Source organism: Aedes albopictus, chromosome 3 (genome assembly GCF_035046485.1).
Source record: "Aedes albopictus strain Foshan chromosome 3, AalbF5, whole genome shotgun sequence".
NCBI lineage: Eukaryota > Metazoa > Arthropoda > Insecta > Diptera > Culicidae > Aedes > Aedes albopictus.
The window spans coordinates 105,142,607-105,167,276 of record NC_085138.1 but is presented as its reverse complement, the minus strand read 5'-3'; the positions used below and the strand labels follow the sequence as shown (position 1 = coordinate 105,167,276).

At 38.5% G+C, this 24,670-nt stretch overlaps 1 protein-coding gene across 2 annotated transcripts in view; it reads right to left on the bottom strand.

Annotated features, from left to right (window-relative positions):
- The window catches only part of LOC109400817 (uncharacterized), a 138,447-nt gene that overhangs the window by 49,503 nt on the left and 64,274 nt on the right, over positions 1-24,670 (bottom strand). The window contains exons 2-3 of one of the 2 annotated variants that reach the window (XM_029875138.2): positions 8,793-9,159; positions 8,423-8,726 (exon numbers count right to left, since the gene is read on the bottom strand). In XM_029875138.2, the coding sequence (XP_029730998.2) occupies positions 8,423-8,726; positions 8,793-9,159 (671 nt within the window). Of the gene's footprint in view, positions 1-8,422; positions 9,160-24,670 lie in introns of both variants that reach the window. The other variant, XM_029875137.2, reaches the window with a different exon arrangement.

Below are 24,670 nucleotides of genomic sequence, written 5' to 3'. Positions count from 1 at the left end.
TCAGTGCAGCAGAGAACAGAATCCAACTTTCACGCTGATGTAAGATAAGGATGCCATTCTTCAGCTCAAAACTAACAAAACAGCTGGTCAAGATAGTTTCGCAACTGAACTTTCCCGGCAAAAGGTAATCATCGATCTGCTATCGGGAGAGTGGAAGAAAGTAGTAGGGTACGTGTACCAATTATGGCACTACCTAAGGAAAGCTATTTATACAAAAATAAGAAGAAGACTAACGAATGTCATCAATATGTTAAAAGACAGCTTAGTTTCCATACTTTACAGGATAAATACAGAAACGGAGCCAAAACTACTTTTAGCATTTATAACAGCGTGTGCCAATGATAGGAACCCTGTACCAGTTATGGCTACATTTTTTAACTTCGATTCCTTTTCGCACTATTTGCATGCAATCCTAATGGGATTAGCCATAACTGGTACACTTTGGCGAAAAAGGGTGCAATGCCGGGGCCCGTGGCGTAGTTGGTCACACGTTCGCTTCATATGCGGATGGTCATGGGTTTGATTCCCAGCCCCGGCACTTGCAATTTTTCGTCAGTTGCTTTTCCCCCGAGAGCAACTGACACTGACCCTCTTCTGAGCCCCATGGCTCAAACGGACCCGGATACCTGGACATCGGCGAACTGCTACTCATAATGGACCCCCAATCGGACTGGAAAGGAACAACGGCCATCTATCATCATCCTTGTGCTCATCATTCTACTAGGTATAAAGTAGAAAAAGTGAAAGCACCAGAAAGGCAACCAGTTCGATAAAGTAGAATAGAATATAGGCGATGTACAAAAAGTGCAGCTGTCAATTGAAATTGCTCACGTAGTGCCCCAGTGGACAATAGAGCTGTAAATTAGGTTAAGTGATTAAGAATAAAAAAAAGGGTGCAAGGAAGCCGAAATTTTAAGGAAAATGATTTATTTCTACCATGATTTGAGCAAAATGTGAAATTTAAATAAATGCGACCATCTTTTGTGAACGTGATCTGTTGTTCATATTTTTTTTTCTTGTTGATTAACATCGTTGAAGGGTGAAAATCAACTATGGCGAATAATTGGTACTATAGCTATAATTGGTACACTTACCCTAATCTGTTTATTTTAAAAGGCGACCATTTGGAATAGGAGAACTTACGAGCGATCACCCTTTTGAATGCCTCCTACAAGGTGCTATCTCAGATCATCTTCCATCGTCTGTCATCTAAAACGAATGAGTTCGTGGGAGGTCATCAAGCTGCTACACTCGCTTAAAACGTGCAATACCATGAGGGATGAGGATAATTCATGAGCTCGTTGCACTCTACAGGGAACCCGGCACTCAGAAGGTGGCCTGTCGGAAGGATACGATAAGCACCCTATGTTGCAAGAATCCCGAACAATAGCCCTGCGTGGTTAGCGATCGCTACTGATCGGGTTGGAACAAGTCGTGGAGTGCAGAGAACATGATGGTCGGACCAGGAGGAACGTGATCTGGCGAGCATTGGTTAATTGTGACCGATGATGGAGAAAGGAAGTTGCAAACCGAGTAATGCGATGATGGAAACTGGGGTCTCGCAGCTGAAAAGTGCGAGTTAGATCCATTTTTGTCCACTGTGGCTTCGCTAACCCAGCGAGTAAATTTACGACGCAATGAGCACTATTGGCACGTATTTGATGCTTTTCGTTTGCTAACGAACAATTTGCAATTTCGATCGATGGCTTGCGCACCCGTTGCAAAAAAAAAAACAAAAAAATAGTAAACATTACAAGAGCAGCACCGAAACAATAAATTGGAACCAGTTCCACGATTTTCCTCCTCGTGGGTTCCACAGCGGCCAAGCACAACCAGTCGGCCAGTGCAGTCAGTGCAGTGGGGTAAGTGGCCAAACAGGAACGCGCGTGACGCACGCGGCCCGATGTTTGGCATATTTCCATCAAACCGCATGAAAATGATAATTTCCTGCGCGCGCGGGCGCTTCGCTTCGGCTTCCGTTGCGCAACACGGGGAGCAATCACGGGTACCTTACCTTACCAACTTGACTCCGGTTGTTGGAGGCTTACCGACGACGACAACATACTGACAGAATGTCGCTCGTATGTGGGGGCTGCATTGCTCAATGCAAAAGCAGAAAACGCCCCAAAAATGTGGCTTCTGCACACTTTTGTGGCACCCGTGCGCAGCACTTAAACTTAGGTGGAAGTAATCATCGCACGAGATGTGCTCTAGTTCCCTTGAATAATGGCGGTCACCCTGCAACGACAACCGTCGTGGTCGTTCGAGGTGTTGCAAAGCGACGGCGACAAGAAGTGACAATAATTTAAATGACACCCTCCGCGTGTTGAGGCCTCCTTGACAAAGAGAAATCGTGGAATGAAAGTTTTTTTTTAATAATTAAATGTAGGTACATACATTACATTCTAAGCCGGGTGTAATAACAGTTAATTGGCAGGTTAGCCTCGGGTTTGCGAAATTGGTCATCCGAGTACGACGGCCAGCAGTGTTCGTATACTTTAGATGTATTGCATAACAAGGTCAGCGCTTCGAAGACTGGACGAAAAACCTAAACATTAATAATAATAATATGCATATCCAATGGTCACGTCACGATTGATTAGAGACTGTCTAAGTAAAATCTTAGTTGAACCTACCGCAGGCAGAGTTAAAACTAGTTGATTTGGACCGGCTGGTTGCAGCACATACATTTTGAAGTTGAATATATAGCTGATCAACACGATTAGAAAAAAAAAACAGATTAATCCACCTAGTGGTGATAGTGCCTTTCTTGTCAAATATGGACTCATGATCTTTCCAGCTTCGCAATCAATCTCGCTTTAGAGTCAGTGATCAACCCAAAATCTCTGTGCTTTGGTAACGAACGAGAAAGAGGATATTTTCATAACAGCGATCTGGGACTGTACCTGCTACGAATGTCTGAATCCTGAGAATACTTTATTTAGAAAAGCAAAAATTTTATCAAAGTCATCATCGAATCGGGGAACTTATTGATGGCACTTATTCCGATGTTATGTTCAACATATAGGCAGAGCTGAAAAATCAGTACTCTCATTTGACTGCTTGACCACCTTCACTGGAGGCTGATTCATACCAAGATGACAATAACAAGCTAGGATCTCCCATTTTTTGTATTTGTACGTGAACATAGTTTCAAACAAGTTCAGAAAAGTTTGACTTTTGGATTTTTTATATTGAACAAAAAGGTCACTTACATCAAGACTCCTCAATTATTTATCTGATTCGGTAAATTTGCGTCACGTGAACCAAAAATTGACGTCTTTTATACAAAATAGTAAACTATCTTCCAAAATAGATTGAGCGAGCATTCCCTTATTGAACACGACGGTTTGAAAAATTCATGCCACGAACAGTCCCAAAAATCGCCCGTTTTTGCCTTCACACCTGACTTCACAGTCAAATGTGCCAAAAGTGACAGATTGGCACGTGCTTTTCTGGCTGGCTTGCTCGCATTTCATTTTCACTCTCTTTCTTTTTTGCAACGATGTCAGCAAGACGAAGTAGTTTGTGTGATTGCAAGGAGACTCAATTTGACGAGGATCGTTGAAAATTGTGTATGAAATTGGGTTTTGAAACGACTTTCCAATTTAGTGGCCAAAAAATCACAGAAGACACTCATTAAATAGATTAGAATGACCACGTTTGCATAAATGGTACATTTTGCCCCACTTTCCCCTACTTCACAAAGATCAACTTCACCTTATCCGTTATTTCCACACCCGATTTCAGTACGAGAAAGGGATGGGCAAAAACTGAAACATGCACTACAAATAGAACGGGACAAGGGATTTCGCCAGGGTCGAAAATTGGAAACTTAAAATTTTGTGATCTAATTTTCGCCACCTATAAAAATAGCTAAAAATTGATAAGTTTTATCAATTTAGCTGAATGAAAAACCTGCTGTGTATTCCTAAGACTTGTATGATTATCAATGTTCATTATTTTGGGATGGAAGAGTTGATTTTGTATGTCCTCCTAGCTTCTGATTATCGCTACTGTTTGCATTGCGTTGAAAAAAACATACATCATTGCCATGACTATTTTACATTCGCTAATTCGATAGATTAAGTTATTGGTTTTGTGGAATATTATTAGTGCACAAGATTGATTTTTATTTGCTCTCTCAGATACATTGAAAAGCAAACTACAATCTACCTAAATAATCACAAAAACTACGAATGTTTTATTAGGGGGGCGAAAATTAGAGAGGGGGCGAAGACTAGTGCATTTACCCTATAACTTTTTTCACAGATCACTGAAGTCTTCGACATTTTTTTTTTCTGCACACTTTCCGCTATATTTTATTACACTAGTTTACAAAATAAAACGAAAGTCTGTCAACGAACAAAATTTTTGAAGCACAATTTAGCGCTGATTACGAAACCGACCTTCAAAAAATTTTTAGTAGAACAATTTTTAAGTTTTAGCTCATTATCGAATTTTATAACTTTTTTAAATATGGAATTTATTGAAATTCAAATATCTTGCGTTTTGTTCTACCAATTTTAAATCTTTTCCATAAATTAAAAGCTGAATATAATACAATTCGATCATCTGAATGTAGGTTTTGCGTCAGATTGATGAAATTCAAGTTATTGGTGAGTTTTAGGGACGATCTCCTTAAATTTTAGCAAAATTTCCAAAAATATATGAAGACATGTATTTTTTTCAATAAGAAAAAAAACAATTGAAAAATTATTTCTCAACGTTGATTTGACATATCATATGTAGGCGAGTTGCTGTCAAAAAAATCAGCTCAATGGGAGGATTGATTACGGAAAATGAGATGTTTGAAGTGAGCGACTTTGCCTAAAAATAGAACAAAAATCGATTTCAAATCGTCAAGCTTGTATGGAAAGTCGGAAAAATTTCCGCTCTACTGTATTTTTTTTTCCTTTGCGTTTTCGAACTCAGGGCATGATTCTACACCAAAAATGATCATCAGCTTACCGAGTTCAAAAATGCTGTAAACTAGTGTTATCATTGGGTCATGTAAAGATTCATGTAAAATTTGTAATGTATTAATTTGAATTGCCAATACTGAATCCCATTCAAATTTTAACCACATTACATAACTCGCCCTCCAGTCGCATCAAAATTTTGCGCAGTAATTTCAGACGCAAAAGGTGATGTAATAAAAAGTTCGGGGCTGATGCGCTTGAGTTCTGATTTTTCCATACAGACCCATCCTACTGTATATTTACATCTCAAGAATCTGAAATTATGTGATTTGATTAGATCGCTTTAGTTTTTTTAGGTTTTGGTTCTCTTACACATACCTTTCGCTTACATTGATTTTATTCACTTTCGTAATTCCGCTGCAGCACCCAACAACGCTGCTTCTGCAACACCATCGGTAGCCTCTTATGCAGTCTGAGCTTATTTTCTTGCTAACCATTCATTAGCTTATCGAAATGTAACGATTTGATGTGTCCCATGCTTGAGTTTGGTATATTTTATATTTGGGCACTTTCGACGGGACACCCGGAAATGATTCCAAAACACTACCGGTAGTTTTAAATGTGGTCTGAGCTTATGTAAATGCTAACTGCATTGTTTACCTTTTGCACCAGATTTTGACAGTTGGTGTACTGAGCCCCAGTAAAATCGATTACCGAGATAGTTCTGCCGTTCTGCTGTTCTATGTTCGTCAAAAAAAGTGCTGAACAGGCAATTCAGGATTGAGTGTGCAGGTTACTGACAAAAAAGTGATTTGATGTACCACAAGCATGGCTTTGGTTCATTTTTGTATTTGTTTATTTCCGGTGGAATACCCTAAACCGGCTGTGGAACATTTACAAGGTTCATTTTTACATTTGACCGGTTCCGGTGTCCGGTATTCCGGTGGGACGCCTGAATTAGTTGTGGAACACTACCGGTGATCTCTAACGTAATCTGAGGTGATTTTCTTGAAAACCGTTCATCAGGTTATAGAAAAGCCTCGATTTGACGTGTCGCATGCATGGGGTTTGGTTCCCTTCTATATTTGACCACTTTCGGAGGGATACCCGGAACCGATTCTGGAACACTACCAGTAGTTTCTAATATGGGCTCAGCCTACCATCTTGCTAACCGTACAATAAGGTTATCGAAAAGGCCACGATGTAATGTGTCGCATGCAGGGCCGGATTTACAAATGTGGGGGCCCGGAGCCACAGTATTGTGGGGGCCCTTTACGTAGAGGATATAATTTTGCCCATATTACAAGGAAAAATCTAAAAATATAAAACTTTCTTACAAATATACTAATAAAGGTATTAATGTCGATGGGGAAGAATTTACATCTAGAACTATAGGCAGAGCTAAGAAAAATGTTGATGTCCTCTAAATTTGTCAATAACAGATTTGAAGTTCTAGATTTTTGCTACAATCTCTGAATAAACTGCAGGTCGATCGCCATGAAGAAAGAACCACAGACAAACAGACGTCTTACTCTACCCACTTCCCATCACTTCCTTTTTTAACGGACTTTTCAAATATTCTGTAGTTCGAAAATCTCTCCCTCCGGGGGCTTGCATCGTTTTTGCTCCAATTGCTGTCAAAATGTCAAAATTGCTGTCAAAAATCTCTTTGAAAATGATTTTAGGTATCAAAATAAATGTCAATTTCTTGATTTTGCTTTGGTTGACCAGGCCATGTGGGAAATTACACTGATGAAAATGCTTTGACATCCATGTGCACAACAGAACATGTGCTCGATGAACAAATTGAGATTTGAATTATGAAAAGAAATCCACGTACTCCAGTGAGACTCGAACTCACAACTCCCAATTCGCTAGACGGGCGCTTCTATTCCTTCAAGCTACGGAGTCACTCGACTATCTCCGTCGCCAACAGGCCTAGAACTAAACTCGATTCCCCAGTCGCACAAGGTTATCAAGACTTCTTATCATAATTCAAATCTCAATTTGTTCATCGAGCACATGTTCTGTTGTGAACATGGATGTCAAAGCATTTTCAAGAGTGTATCAAAATAAAGTTCGCAAAATTAAAAAAAAAAATCAATATGTACATTTTCTAAATTTAAAAACCCAATTGTCTTTCGACATTTCTAGGGGCAAGACTTAAAAGTCACTGAGAAATGCTTATTGATAGATATACAGGGGATAGACAAAATGATCGGGACAGGTAAAATTTTCACTTTTCAAAAAATGTTCAACTAGCTGTAACTTTTCGAAAAATGCATCGAATTTTCTCAAATTTTTACTGTAAGTTCATCAACTAGTTGTCTATCGGTGGCCCAAAAGAAAAGATCGAGCTATTCTCCACGAAGTTAAAGATATTCTTGAAAAAGGTATAATTATTCGATAGCCATCTTTGAGCTGTTATATCTCCGGATTCAATTAACTGATTTCAATGAATTTTTGACCATTCATGACGTATAATGAACACTAAAAAACGTTTAAATTAATTTGAAATTTTTAACAGGAAAAAAGTTATAGCAATCAAATTTATTTCACGATTTTTTAGTAAATTGATCTATTTTTAATATGCATCTTATTACTTTCTCAATTTATTGGTGGCTATGTTGTTACTTTCCTTCAAAACACATTTATATTTAAGTCAATAAGAGGGAAATTGAATGAACAATAATTTGCATCTTGAATTTTGAAACGATGATGAAGTTTTGGATAATTTTGTGTTTTATTAGAAAAATAAACTAATTGTTATAATTTTCTATCGTGTTAAGAATTTTAAGTAATGCCAAAGGATTATCATAGCTCGCTGTATAAGTCATTAAAGGTCAAAATTTCATTGCATTTGGTTAATTGAAAACGGAGCTGTAACAGCTCAAAGTTCGCTATTGGATAATTATTCCTTTTTCAAGAATTTTTATAACTGCGTGGAGAATATTCCGATCTTTTCCAAATTTGAACCACTAATACACAACTAGTTGATGTACTTACAGTAAAAATTTGAGAAAATTCTATGCATTTTTCGAATAGTTACAGCTAGTTGAACATTTTTTGAAGGGTGAAAATTTTACCTATCCCGGTCATTTTGTCTATCCTCTGTATACCACGCAGTAATTTATTGACGTAACTTAATCATAATATGGATTAGATCAAGTGCGTCGGAAATTGATGGTGTGACGCTCAAAACCAAAGCAATCATGTGAATGAGAAGGTTGAGGTTCCCTTTCCTGAAACAGTTTTCATTATGATCAAATGAAAACTGTGAACCACCAAATTGCCCATTCATCATTCCTTAATTAGTTATACAAAATGAACTTCCAATAAATCAAATCGAATCTTATTGACTCCAGCGAACCGCAAAAACGTGATTCTAGTCTATTCAAAGTGCTAATAACATAGCACCTCTTTGTCGGAGCTCTCGTGTCAAGGAGGAAATCGAACCCATCATCATTTAGTATAGCGCAGTGCTTAGCTTTGGCACTTACCCTTGGTGGTGCGGGAGAATGTGCAGCAATGATTGCGGTAGATTCGGTTGATTTGCGTACTGAATTTGAGGCTGGTGCGGCTGTTGTGGTGGAGGTTGTTGGACCTGAGCCTGAGCTTGCACGTACACATACTGCGGTTGCGGGGTGAGGAACGTTTGGGCCGGGGCACTTCCGCCGATGATCGGTTGGATCAGGGACTGCCGTGAGGGAACCGTGTAGGTCGAATGTTCCTCGTGCACTTGAGGCACCTTTTGCTGGGGCTGGTACTGAGGTTGATACTGAGGCTGATACTGCGGGGTGTATTCTAAAACGGAAGGGAAAGGTTCAGAGGGGATTATGGGACGGAATGATCCGGTGGTGGTAGGGGTACCTTTGGAGTAGGTGATGGAAGGTGGTCCGGACGGGATTGGCGTCACGTAGTTGATGCCTGGGTGGGTTGGACCTGAAACGGGGACCGAGGCGGGAGCAGAAGGTGGCAGCAGGTAGTTAATTCCGGCATGGCTGGTGGCTCCACCAGGATGGTGTTCAATCTGAACGGAATAGTGGTTGGCTCCGTGGGAGGACGATGCCTGGGCTGACTGGGAGGGGTAGGCTTCCTTTTTGAAGGCCTGGTGCCGTTCGTTCTTCAGGTTGTCTCGTTCGATGTCTTCCAGGTTGGTCGGCCGACTGGGAGCGGTTTCCGGTTCTGCTGAGGTCAGCTGCAGCAGACAGGACCATATCACGAAGCCGATGAGGTACTGGAAAGAAATGAAAAGAAAGTTCTATGAATACTTATTCCAGCAAGCGTCGGTTTAAGACTTTCTGAACCGGATATTTCAAGTTCAGGTGGTTGTATAGCTCTGTCATCGCTCCAAATGTTCTGCCAATGATATCCATGTTGTCAGCGAAACAAACAAACTGGCCGGATCGGATGAAAATCGTACCCCAGCTGCTACATTCGGCTCTCCGCATGTCATCCTTTAACGCAGTGTTGAAAAGCAGACACGAATTGCACTTTTTAAATTAGACACGGACACGTTCAATGCTTCCAGTGAGCTATTTGCCTTTGAAGGAAGCACGACACTAGACAACGGACTAGCATGCAACGCCCAGTGGCCAGGGATGAGAAATGTACTGGAAAAAACGGTTACCGGCTGTACATTTGACATTTTTCCACACGAACATCATAGGCCCAGCCAATCTCAAACTGTTCGAAAAATAAATGTCATAACATTTTTTTTCCAGCAGCCTTCTTCCTCGAAACGGTTTCCAAGCGCGAGAGCGCCAGTACTCGAGCACAACGACGACAAAAATTTCTGTCTCTCCCGTTTTCGCATTTTTCTGCGTTTCAAACCGCTTCTAGGCAAACTTCTTTACATGCATCACAAAGCTAGGAGTGTGCTCTAGCTATTTGTGCAAATAGATTTAAATTATGTATTAAAACAAGTGAGTTATTAGCAGTTGAAAATATTTGACATTTTTCGCAATCACCCGCCTCAGCATGACTGCTCATAAATATTTTCGTGGGGAAGCGAAAACCATCAAGCGTCTGCTTGACTGCCGTCGGCGCGGCGTCTGATGGTATTGGTGCTGCCGTTGATTTGTTTTTATATTACTGCCTGTATCGATGAACGGTAAGCAGAAAAAAGTCTCATTCTCATGCCTGCCAGTGGCACAGCTGAAAACTTTTCCTGGCAGCTGCGGCGGGAATCGAACTCACTTCTCAGCACGATGCGACTACATGCTTGGTGACACTAGCCGCACGACCACAAAGCCACAAAGATTCGAACAAATGATATTCACCGTGAATATCATCGGCATTTTTCGAAGGTAGTCCGTGACATTTACCTTGAATATTCGCAAAATAGCGATTTTTCCGTGACTTTCTTGCTGAACTGGTCTAGCCACACAAGTTTTTTATATACCATATTCTCAGGTTCAGCTTCTAAAATGAGTTGTAAATGATTGAATTTAGATATGCCGAAATGAATTTTTCAGCACAGATTCTGGAGGCCTGCCAAGAAATAGCACTTAGAATTCCTTCAGTATTTTTTTTTCTTAGATCCCAAAACAATTTCAATTCCGAGGCGAACCAGCCTAGGGCTGAAAGCCTCGTAAATAAAGCTAATAATAATAACAATTTCAACTGAGTTTTCTATAGAAAATCATCTTAGAGTGTTTCTCCAGGAACTCTTGTGATTCCTCTAGGTTTATACCAGTAGGGTTTGCTCAAGCAATGTTTGCTGCAATTTCTCCAGAAATTCTCCTTTAAATTCCTATTGGGATTCCTTCTAGGATTCTTTCCTCAGGCATTCTTCCAGGCATTCTGCCAGAAATTCCCCTTAGAATTCTTCCTGTGATTCCTTCAAGGAATCTTTCAGGAATTACCCATGAGATTCCTCTAGGGAGTCTTCTAAGGATCTCACCAGTGATTCCGTCAGAAATTTAACCAGGAATTCCCCCAGGAATATTTCTAAGCATTCATCCAGAGATTTCTTTCAAGAAGGCCTTTCCACAAGCTTTCATGCAAGAACTTCTCCAGGAAATTGTCTTCGTATTCCTCAAGGAATTTTAGTAATTCTTCCAAGATTTCCAGCTGAGGTTTCTCAAAGAATTTGTGCTGGGATTTCTCCAGCAATTTCTTCCATGATTGTTCATGCAGTCGTTTATGAGATTTCCAGGAAAAATACTTTAGGAGTTTCGCAAGAAATTTATCCTGGAATTCCTATTCAGCAATTCTTCTTTGAATTCTTCCGGCAATTGCTCCAGGAAACCCTGCTTGGATTCTCACAGAGAATCTTTCTGATATTCCTTTAGAAGTTCTTCCTCGTCTACTGATCCTGGAAATGTACTAAATTATAAGCCTCGGAGTGTGGGTTCGATTACCGGTCCAGTCGGGAAAACTTTTCGTCAAACGGAAAATTCTCCACTGAACAACTGGGTATTATATGTGTTGTTGTCCGTTGTCGAATGTTAGTAATGTTCAGTAGAGACCCGCAATGGTCGAAGACGGTGTAATTGTCTTTTTTTTTTAAATGACGTCAATATTTCACTTATTTAAGTATTATTCTGAGGAAACCCCTCCATGAATTATTATGCGATTATTACGATTTTTTCAAATTATCTGTAAATATCGCGTGCATTCTTGTAGGAATTCCTTCTCAACAAGTGTTGAGCTATTCTGAAGCATCAACAGAGAATTATTTTAGAATGTTTTTCTTACTATGTACTTCTTTGGAAATTTTCCGCAATTCTTCTGAAAACTTGCCAAGAAATTGATTTCAAATTTTTCCTGGAATTCTTCTAAACATTTCTTCAAAAGGTACATAGTTTAGTCACAGAGATTCGGAGATTTTCTCAGAGATTCCTATGGGGTTTTTTGTTTAAAAATTCATATTTAAAAAAAAACTATTGTTGGATTTTCTCCTGGTTGGTTCCTTTTTGTATTACATACTCTAGAATACGAATCTACTAGAGCTACTAGTTTTATCTGAAAGCATCATGAATGAGGTTCAAACTCACAAAGGCTCAGGCATCTATGTTCTATCAAGTGGGTTCTATGCCGCGGCCCGTAGCGTAGTGGCTACACGTTCACTTCATAAGTGGATGGTCATGGGTTCGATCCCAGCCCCTGCACTTGCAATTTTTCGTCAGTTGCTCTTCCCCCCGAGTGCGGCTGACACCTGACCCTCTTCTGAGCATATGCTCTAACGGACCCGGAAACTTTGGATATCGGCTAACGGCAACTCATAATGGACCCCCAATCGGACTGGAAATGGAACAAAAACCACACAGCAATATATCGTGATTATCATTCTACCATGGACAGGGTAGAAAAGTGACAGCAGCGCAAAGGCTACCAGTTCGAATAAGAATTAGTGGAATTAGAATAGACGAGTGCACCGATGAACTGAATTCATCGCGGTCCGAGAATTTTGACACTAGAGCGGGGCCGTTCCCAATCAGAATTGTTATTTTCTTTCACTTCTGATTGGAAGCGACCCCGTTCTAGTGCCAAAATTCTCGGACCACGATGAATTCAGTTCATCGGTGCACTCGTCTATAGAATACATTTAGGCGCTGTGCAAAGTGTAAGTGCAGCCGCCAATGAATTAAATGCTTTGGCTGTTTTCCTATTCTCCGCATCGATCAATGTGGCGCTAGCTTCTATGCGCGAAAAATCGCCAAAAGTAAATCGCAAAAAAATTGTATGGCTAATAGCATCTAAAAGCGTATTTCTCGAAATGGAACACATTATTCGAAAAAATATTTGGTAGTGTTGTGCACAATGATGACCGGTTTTTTGCCTACCAAATATTTTTTCGGTAAAATCTTTTCATTTCCAGTAATTCGAGTTTAGATGCTTTTCGCCATACAAAATAAAATGATTTTACTTCTGCTGAACGCACTACCTGCGGGTAATCTATTGGAATCGCTCACGCAGTGCCCTAGTGGACAGCTGTACATTAGGTTAAGGACAGACTTGTTAGAATCCCAAAATGGCCGCAACAATGAATTAACTACATCGGCTGTTTCCCTACTCTCCGCATCGATCAAGACACCATAATGATATGACGTGACCATGTTTTGCTATAGCATTTTTTGTCTTGGTGCATTTTTATTGTCAAAATTCAACCTATCTGTAACTTTTGTATCAAAAGTTATCACCGAAGTTTTTCAATAGTTTTCAAAAATTGAAGTGTTTTGTAGTTCGTCACAGAAAGGCCGAAAACAATCGGTTGAGAAATAACTGAGATATGACAATCCAAAGTTGACTAGTTTGTATGGGAAAACGGCTTTGGTGCATTTTTATTGTCCGATACTGTATATGGCACTTGTGTGCCCTTTAAATGCAACAACTTATCTAATTTTGAAATTAATGGATTTGTAACTGGAAAGCGTTGAAAATACAGTTGACTCTCCACATGTCGATGTTCTACATCTCGATAACTCTCCCTATCTCGATGGTTTGAGCAGTCCCTTCAGACTACGGACATTTTTCCTCTCTACATATCGATATCTCCTTATCTCGATATCTCCCTATCTCGATGCGATCTCGATCGTTTTTGTTCTACATTTTCTCTCTATATGTCGATATGCCCATTTTCACAGGTTACTAGACCTCGTTTCCTAGGTGCAAAACATTATGGGAAGGCAGAGTAACATCTGTTTGTTGTTGGTTTTTCCTAGTAACGGAGATTTTTTTCAATCTAGAGTGCATTACAAATTGATTCTTCAGTTCGATCTCTTCCTATCTCGATGGTCCCTTCAATATCGAGACCTGGAGTCGACTGTAACAAGTTTACAACAAGCAAACGCATATTTAAACGTATTTTTTCAATCAAAGCAATCATATGCAAATCCTTAGAGATGAGTGGATATCAGGTAACTATAAGGTCTCTTTACACATGTAAAGCTTTGTTTTGTTTTTATAGTGTTTTTGTTGCTTAAATGTTCATTGGTATGTGGATTCTGCTATAGGGCACCGCATGAAAATCTCTCCTTCTCTTTCACTCTTACAGAAATTTTGTAAACAACAAGGCCACGAAACGTCAAAATCCCATACAAAATCAAAACAGTGCAGAGCCCTATAGTGGTAATCACGTTCAAATGTATGCGTGCCTTTTTTTGTAGATGTAGTTGTGAAACTGTGAGGAAAATATTTGCACTCTTACACCGGATGTTAGTTTTATAATTATTCACCCGTTTTACCCAATTTGATTGGGTAATATTTTCATATGCAATTTGAATAGCCTTTGAATTGGCGTGCATTTTTGTGTGAGGAAAAATTCATGCTAGTGTTCGTGTGTTGAAATGTCACTTATCTCTATACACCATAAAGAGACCATTTTCCACTCAATATTTACTAAATACAGTGGCGTTTCGGTTTTATCACTAGTCGTTTTAATCACTACTCGCCCGAATTCACGGTTTTCTATTCGATTTTATCACGATTTTCGTTTCGTTATTATCACACTTGTTCTAAAACATTCCGAAATCAATAGAAAACCAATACAGCATTGCCCAGTCCACCAAAACTGTTCAAAAATGTGAACTACGACTCATACATTGCACAGTGGCGGGCCTCCATACAAAAGTCGGACAAAACCTCAAATGTTAACCGAAATTGCTAAAATTCACAGGTTATGATGATTTTAGTTCCCTAAATCTATTTGTGATATGGAACTTATCATATATTTTGATTTTACTATATTAGGGTGGTTCAAAATTTTGAAATCTGCTGATTATGGAAAGAATGTAAGAATAATCGATAATAAGCTATCACGATGTGCTTTCTGAACATAGGTTTTGATTAACCTTTTAATTTGGGGGTTCTTAAATCATGTATTGGTATTGGAATGAACTATAATTGTGTAGTTGTTGCTGTTAGGGTGGTCCAAAATCTTCAAAACTACATAAATCATTAGAAAAAATCGTTTACCTACGTTTTCTTTCAATGGATCAATTCAGATACACACCAATGTTGGCTGACAAGACGTGGTCTATTCTCAGGGACCCATAGACCACGTGACATTTTACGGTGGGTGCACGGAGGTGTGTTAATTCAATCGTTATGGGGTCAGATAGTCTAATATAGTGAACTGCGTGAAATTTGAACTGCTTTTTATGTATCTCGTTTCAACAACTTCATATATGCTTTTTCGAGTTTGGGTTGTAAGGTACACCGATCCCTGCTATCACTTGTCGAATCAACTGAAACAACCCTATCTATAAAAAATTGGCAATCCATATTCGCAATATTAAAGGGAGTTTTTGATAAACGATCATCAGAGATCGGTTATCATATTTATGAACAGTAGAGTTCCAGCAAATACATATTTTCAAAATCAGGGAAGTTTTTCGGCTTCGCAGTCATCAAACGCAATCAATAGCGCTCTATTTTCAAAATTTTTATAACTCTGTGTGTCGTTCAGTAGGAATGTGTTTAACGAAACTGCACGAATAACATACAATAAAACTTCAAGTTTAAAAAACCAATATAAGGGGGTTCACTAAAGAGCGTTAAATGTTCGTTTCATAAAATTGCGATTCAAATATTCACAGATTGCCTTGGCGAACGCGACGTTCACGCAGAAAAATATTTAACGTAGCGTTTAACGCCGTTTAGTGATTTTCTTTTATATTTTATAGATGATTGTTGCTTTGAACTGTAGCGATGTGCGTGTAGAAAAGAAACACGTAGATGTTGACGAATTTGTATAACTATATATTGAAACTTCGATAGAAGTTCGTGAAGAGATTGCTTCCAAGGTTGTTGAGCGATTCTAACGATTAAGATGAATCGAAGAAACGACCAGTTTAGGAAAACCAATGAGCAATGGTTTATAGCTATTTTTACATGTTTTTCACGGTGTCTTTCTTTTATTTTAAAGGTTAAAAGAGTTAGTTGTACCTGGTGAAGCACTGTTTTTTACTGGAGCACCCACCTTCTTGCGTTTTTCTGTCAAAAAATAAAATAATATTTAAAAAATTATAATAAAAATGTTAAAGCTGTGGCCATTACATTATCAGACACCCCCACTCCCCCTTATGACCATCTGACTTAATGAAAGTCTCTTACAAGAATGAAAATTATACTAAATTGTTAGTATTCTGAAGTCAATTTGAACTATATTAAGATAAAATTTAAACTTTAAACAATATCACTTCCTCCACAACCATGCGGCTCCATTGTGACCTGATAGAGAAAAAAAAATTTTTCGCTCTTAGCGCAAAAATGCGCAAACAGTCACCTATATAGCCAAAAACTAGACAAAATTGCACGTCAGATCCGGGATACGGCGTCGTTTTCTGATGTTTCCTAAACAAGTACTGAATCTCTTTAATACGAAGTTTTTCTCCAAAATTTCATAAAAGTCAATATGTTTGCATATTGTAAAAACATAATAATTTTGGGATTGAATTCCAAATAATTCCAGAAATGTAATGGTTATTCATACCCAAAAACACAAAAAATATTGTCACATTATTCAAGTCTTCCTAACTTTTAGAACGAACTCATGAAGGAAGCTCATAAAATAAAGACAATAAATACTAATATTGTAGCACATAAAACTTCAACTTTGAAAAAATCTTCAAGACTCAATTTTTGACCAAATGATTTAAAAATTTGGGGTTTTCTTAGTTGAAGTATCTATAATGGAAGAAAAATACTATAAAAATAAAATATTGAAATTGATTTTTGAGGTTTTGTCCGGCTTCCGGCCACTGTGCATCGGTTTGGTACTCGTTTATATTTGGCTGGTTCCGCCGGAACATCCGGAACCGGTTCCGGAACACTACCGGTTCAGATATGGTCTGATACTGTTTTCTAGCTACCCGTTCATCAGATTATCGAAAAAGCCGTTGTTTGATGTGCCGCATGCATGGGTTATGTTCAATTTGATATTTGGCCACTTCAGGCGGGACAGCCAGAACCGGTTCCGGAACACTACCGGTTCAGATATGGTCTGAGACCATTTTCCTGCATACCGTTCATCAAATAATCGTAAATGTCGTGGTTTGATGGGTCGCATGCATGGGTTTGGTGCATTTTCATGTCTGGCCCCTTCCAGGGGTACCGATCCGGAACACCTAAATGGCCATAACTCCGGAACGGCTGGACCGATCCGAACCATTTTCAATAGGAAACAATGGGACCAGATGCCGCGTCGAATGAACCATCGGTCATTAAAATCGGTTGAGGTTTACTGCCAAAAACTGATGTGAGTTTATTTGTACACACACATACACACACACAGACATCACCTCAATTCGTCGAGCTAAGTCGATTGGTATATGTGACTCGACCCTCCGGGCCATCTATCAAAAAGTCATTTTTTGGAGTGAACATATAGCCTTTCCAGTACACTTAGTGTACGAGAAAGGCAAAAAGATAATGTGAGACAATGCAGCACCAACTAACATAATTATTTGGATTTCTCTTTAGTAAAGAAAATAAAGTAAAAAGTTTTTACTTTATTTCCAAAGTTAAGAACATGCAAGTTTATGAAAGGGTTAGTTCCCAACTGGGGCCGGATCATAACGTCCGAGGCCATACTGTCCCGGTCGTTTAGTCGCGTTTTTTTTGCGAAATAACGTCCAAAAGATTGTATGCGTCATAATATCCTATGTGCCTTCTTTCCTTGGACTTCATGGCGTATCTGCATGTTCGGACGTTATGCCCCAAAAAAATGCGCCATAAAGTCCTGGGACATTATGGCCTCGGACGTTATGATCGAAGCAAAAAGATGTAGACTATCGATAACCACCATCCTTAGCACTGGAAATCAAATAATTACGCAAAATTTCACGTTTCAATTTCACTCCACTCGCGACTTCACAATTTTTCACGTTTTGCACAAGACGATGGAAACCGCGCCAAAGCAGCAGCTAGTCGAGTTGATCTTAATCACCGTTCAACGTCTCCAGATGCACTTGTTGAGCCTACCTTCAATTCACAAGCTGTTCTATTAACCTTAATAAGGTCTTGGGGTCTTTTTTGACCTTTTCCGAATTTCAATTCGCTATAGGTTTTGTTTCGAAAGGCCTAGAAATCTGAAATTTTCAGACAATTATTTTTTTGTGGAAAACTATCATTTCCATTCATCCAAAACATTGGACGACCCCTAGGGGAGCTCCCATAAAAAAAGTTACAAATAAGACCCTGGGGTCATTTTTGACCCCAAACTTTGAACGGCTCTCAAAAATCAGTGGCTGGACCGATTTTGATTTTCTTTGGCCCAAATGAAAGCCACACATGTCTAGTTTTCAAAACCCCCGGAGAGTTCCGGATTTGATCACTGTGGCCACCGGGAACCTGCTTCAACTGAAAAATGCCGCTTTAGAGACCCTAACTTTGGCAAGCTATAACTTTGCAACCGAACAAGTAATCAGGACCGTTCAAGAATCGTTGGAAAGGTATTCACGTGGACTTTGATTAAAGACATTAATATTGACTAATTCTTAAGAACCGGTTCCGGAAATCCGGAACATCCGGAAAGTAATGTTTTTCACGATAATGTGCTAGAAAGCACATTCATATTATTTACAGGATAGAAGTTTTTGCATCAAACTTCTTTAGGCCATAATACAATCTGTCGAGAACTATTTCTGTATGTTTCTGGTTATGTCCCGTCCTTCTGGAACCGGTTCCAGGGATCCCACAAGATGGCCAACGAGTTGACTGTAACGAAATTGAACGGTTTTCCGCGCTAAACACATCTGCGTTAGTTAACTCATGATGAAATCTCAATAATTTTACATGCTCCATATTGTTGTGATATGTAAAAATATTGTTGGACATTGTGGTCTTATGTGACCACCGGAGAAACCCGTATTGAGGGACTTCCAGTTGTTATTCTTATTGTTCAACAAGGTTATTCTGTAGTAGAGGCAATTCATGTTAAAATATAATACGATTCTTGTAGTCTGATACTGCACTGTCAATTATAATATAGTTAGTTCGAGAATTGAGGATAGTTTTACTTCGGTTCACAAACAAACCTTTCATCGTATATTTTGGTTAACACCACTTAACGTTTTGGTCGTCTATGTTCACTGTTCTTGAAAATAACATCGTTTCTTTTCATTATCTTTTTAGATATGTTCACATTATTTGTTAGTACTTGATATGCTTTCTCCTTTCTTGCTGGCTCTATTTTCTTATACTTACGTGAAGTCAGCTTTTTCAGAATGAAAAGTTGTCTTAGTTGGTAGGAGAAGGGCTTTCTTGAGGAAGACAAACAATGTTTCACTTGAATTAGGGAATTATCAAGTTCTGCAATCGAGGAATTCAGTCACAAATATTATCCATTTAGTGAGTTTTATGAACATTTCGCAATTCTTTAATTTTTTTTAATTAAATTAATTCGTCTAGTAGTTTCAACTGGCATACTCTTAAAAGTTCCACGGAGGATTCCTTTCGAGTCCGACTGACAACAAGGTATACTATTAATAAAATGTGCATGCTGCCCAGGGGCAGAATTTCAATCCAAGTATCTCAACAATGAAGAATACAGTCTCTCCAAGATTGCAGAATTCTGAGCTATGAGATTTTTAAAATTTGCGTGTTTACTGGTGCCACGTAGAGGCAGAATTCTGACACAAGTGTCCCATTTTGTGCAAGTCGACACCCCCACTCCCCCTTATGACCATCTGACTTAATGAAAGTCTCTTACAAGAATGAAAATTATACTAAATTGTTAGTATTCTGAAGTCAATTTGAACTATATTAAGATAAAATTTGAACTTTAAACAATATCACTTCCTCCACAACCATGCGGCTCCATTGTGACCTGATAGAGAAAAAAAAATTTTTCGCTCTTAGCGCGAAAATGCGCAAACAGTCACCTATATAGCCAAAAACTAGACAAAATTGCACGTCAGATCCGGGATACGGCGTCGTTTTCTGATGTTTCCTAAACAAGTACTGAATCTCTTTAATACGAAGTTTTTCTCCAAAATTTCATAAAGTCAATATGTTTGCATATTGTAAAAACATAATAGTTTTGGGATTGAATTCCAAATAATTCCAGAAATGTAATGGTTATTCATACCCAAAAACACAAAAAATATTGTCACATTATTCAAGTCTTCCTAACTTTTAGAACGAACTCATGAAGGAAGCTCATAAAATAAAGACAATAAATACTACTATTAACTTTTACAGTTTTTGCTAACGTAAGAACTTCACGACACACACGAGACGCGAAATGAGACAAGACATAACACTTATCGTTCTTACAATCGCATCGATTGTAAGAACGATAAGTGTTATGTCTTGTCTCATTTCGCGTCTCGTGTGTGGAATAAATACTAATATTGTAGCACATAAAACTTCAACTTTGAAAAAATCTTCAAGACTCAATTTTTGACCAAATGATTTAAAAATTTGGGGTTTTCTTAGTTGAAGTATCTATAATGGAAGAAAAATACTATAAAAATAAAATATTGAAATTGATTTTTGAGGTTTTGTCCGGCTTCCGGCCACTGTGCATTGTGCAGCTGAATGATTTTGAATAAAAAAAATACATATTTTTCTCGTTTCACTAAATTCACGGTTTCGTTTATATCACGGTAAAATTTTTTTTGATCGTGATAAAACCGAAAAACCACTGTAGCATGGTCTGTGCATAATGTGTTTGTATAATGTGCTTTAGAAGAAACACATATTTAAAACTTAACAGAACTTTAAAAGATATATACCACAGATAAGAGGAACATACATGTACTCTCTGGATCTGGTGTGATAGTTAAAGCCCGTGACTGTCACGCCGAGAACATGGGATCGAAACCCATTCCCTACATACTCACAAAATGTGAGTTCTTCTTTCGGAAGGGAAGTACAGTGTGGGTACCGAGATGAACTAGCCTAAGGCTAAAAATCTCGTTAATACAGATAAAAAATGTACTAATTAGTATGGGCAACAAATTAAAACCAAGAGTTTGCCATGCTTACAACTTCTTAACGCGCTGATAAAACATTGTTGCTTCAAACCAAGCTTTTCCTGTTCTAAGAAGCGACACAATTCAAACAGTGACGATAATAATGTTCAGCAATGGTTAGCAAAGATTAATACTGAGCTCGGTATAGAGCTACTGAGTTGACAACAGTTGAGCCAGCGCGGTACGCTCGAGGATCGATCATTTCTGTTAAAGTAAGTTTCGACATTAATTAATCACTTCTTTCTAACTAATAGTTTGTTGTCAAAAAGACTTCATCAGTTTTGAGAACTATCATGACAAACCCATACTACTACCCATAAAACATATATTCGAATCAACCAATAAATCGGTACACAGTTCGAATGTTTATAATATTGTCTAAAATTGTTCAATGCTCTGAGATGTCAAGTAAATGATTAATTTCAAGAAATCCTCTAACGTCCTCATTTTTATTTACATCCTGTGCATTTACGGAGCTCTATGGATCAATACTGGATCCTATATCTTTTAAAAATTTCTAGAATGTTTTTTTTTTTTTTTATTTCTGAACGAAGCAAAAGAATTATAATCAAAAAATACTACATAACTATGCATTTTTGTTACTTACACAGTTAAAAATGTTATATCATTTAACCTGTAACAGAAGGGCCTCGTCGTATCGCACACATTTTTCCATCAGTTTATAAATTTACAGCTTGCTCTCAGTATGAAGCTTGCGTTCAATATTCCATACAATAAATTATTTGATGAAAAATAAAGTTAAATAAGAAATTTGCATGCATTTTTTTGTCGTCGGGTATAATTTTCAGATATTTTGCTGAGTAGTAACCATTCTCCGTTAATAGTTTTCTTTGTTTTCTACGTTTTCCTTAATTGAAATGAAAAACATATAGGATATGAGTACTATAAGTAATTTTACGCTCACCGGTCGCATTAACTCGTTGTTAACCCGTTATTTGAAACACATTTTAGTTAGAAACCCGATCACTGCAAAACATGACTATTTAATGCATTTGAAAGGCACTCATGTGCCATATATGTGCTGTCAGCGCTCTCCGATGCACGTTAGTGTCAAAGTTACGTTACAATTAGCGTATGTCATTTGGTCGTTGCAAAGCAAACATGTTGCAACAAGTGAATGGCCGCTGTTGTAGATGGCTTCCTATAGCTTCGTATGAAAATATAGCGACTGGCCGTTGGTTTTTCAGCTATATCTCTTAAACGGTAAGAGACTCCATTTTGGCGTCAAAGAACGAAAGGAAGAACATTAGTTTCTGCGCTAGGAAAAATTTTGTTAAAAATAATCTATGATACGGACGGTACTTTTATCAGCATTTCTAGACGTTTTTTCTCTATGGTGAAAAACTTTCTGAGAACTTTTTTCCTCATTGTATTTTTATTGGATTGCTGAGATAATTTGGCGTCGATTTCACTAAAGAAAGTTTGTTCTAAGATGCATAGTTTTTGAGATATGATTTTGTGAAGTTTGGGGTGTTTTACAATTTTTTAAAAAATCGTGAAATTTCATCTAGCGTTTCCCGGGAAAATAGTCCACTATGATTTTTTTGAATTCCATATATGATCATATATCCACGACCTCTAGCACTGGGGAAATTTTCATGAAAATCGGAGACCCTTCGGCCCAAAGTGTTCGATAATAAAAAAAATCCCCAATAATGAAATGCACTGTTGTTTGAAGCTTGCCTCTGGAGATTTGTGCGTCTGAAGTTCTAATGGAACGTTGAAGCGGGATTTCAAGACGTTTGTCCTTAAGTGATTGAAGAATAAAGTGGATAATATGATTGTATATGGATATCCGAGAACTCTCTGGAGTTTAGGACATCTGATCTGCAAGTGTAATCAGTTGGAGTATTATGAATGAAATCTCCGTGCAATTTATCTAAGTGCCGCTGAATCCCCCTAAAATCCATCTTAAACCTTCTGAAACGCCCCAAAAAGTATTGAACGTCTTGAAACACTTTGAAACGCCTCTGAAACCCCCATGAAACATCCGTGAAATTCATCTGCGAATGTGTCTGCGAGCCTGTGGATCCCACGCCCAAATCTCAGAAAACGTTCTGAAACGTCTTGAAACGCTTTGAAACGCCTCTTAAACCCACATTAAACCTCCGTGAAATTCACTGAGAGTATATGGAGCCATCTTAAACCTCCTGAAACGCTCTGAAATGCATGCAAACGTCTTGAAACGCCTTGAAACGCTTAAAAAACTCCATGAAATTTACCTGCGATCCTCTGAAGCCCTCTAAAATTACCCGGAAACTTCATGAAACGACCTGAAATGCATTGAAACGCTTTCAACCCCCATGAAATCTTCGTGAAATTCACCTGAGAGCCTCTGAAGTTACCCAAAACCGCTTTGAAACCTCCTGGAATATCCTGAAACACATTTTAACGCCTTTTAAAGCCCCATGAAACCTCCGTGAAATTCACGTGAGAGCCTCTAAAGTCCCCTAAATTTCCTCTGAAACCTCCTTAAACGCCCTGAAATGCATTGAAACGCCTTGAAATAGTTTAAATCACCTCCGAAACCCTTACGAACCTTCCGTGAAAATCATCTGCGAGTCTTTGAAGCCCTTTTGAATACCCCAGAAACCTCCTGAAACGCACTGATCCCCGAAAATCTCCGCAAAACGACACATAAGAGCCTCTTAAATTGAAACGCCTTGAAACGCTTCTAAAACTGCCATGGAACCTCTGTGAAATTCACCTGAGTGCCTCTGAAGCCCCCCTAAAATACCTCTCAAATGTTCCGGAATGTCCTGAAATGCATTAAAACGCATGTCTAAATGTAATCAACATGAAACCCACCGGAGAGCCTGTAAAGCCCCCTAGAACGCCCCTGAAATCCTCTGAAAAACCTTGAAGTGCTTTGTAACACTTTGAAGCGCATTGGAACGTATTGAAACCCCCGTGAAGTTCACCTGAGAGGCTATGAATACCCCCAAAAGCCTTCGGAAACCTCCTGAAACGCCTTTAAAAGCCGTTATATCCAAATATATATTTTTAGAATCTTAAAAAAATGAAAGGAATTTCCGGAAAATTCCATGGAAGAACTTTGAAAATAAAATCTTTGCTGATTTTCCTGAAGAAGTGTCTGAAAAAGTCTCTGGAGATGTTTTGAAAGAATCCTTGAAGAAGTTTCAGACACCATCCTACCAGGAATTTCCCTGTAGAAATCTCAGGAAGTACTCTTGAATGTATCTTTAGTGGAATATCTGAAGAAAGCCCCAGGGATATTTTTGGCGAAATCCCTGGAGGAATTTCCAAAAAACTACATGGAAAAGCTCCTTGGGTGCGATTCCTAGAAAGTATAACAATTGAGGATTAGATACAAGAATCTCTAGACAACTTCATGTTGGATGTTCTGTATAAAACCCTGAAAAAAATCTGGACACATTCCTGTGGAAATTTTCAATCGAATCTTTACAGCCATTCCTGAACAAATCTTTGGTGGACTTTTTGAAGAAATATCTGTACAAATGTCTTGAAGGAGCCTTTCAAAAAGTTTCTGAAGGAATTCCCGGAGACATTTCCGAAGGAACGAATCCCTAGGAAATCTAAAGTACATAATCCCTTTCGGAGTTTTAGTAGAAACCCATGGACAACCCTTGAAGAATTGGTGGAGAAATTTCTTAGGAAATTCTTGAGGGAATGTCTGAAGAAAGCTCTGGAGAAATTTACTGAAGAATCTCTGGAAGACCTTCTGAAGAAGCCACTAAGGAAGTTTCTAAAACAAAGGTTGGTAGATTATAGGACCAAACTGCTGAAAAGCTGAATGAATCGATAGATCAATATTGGATA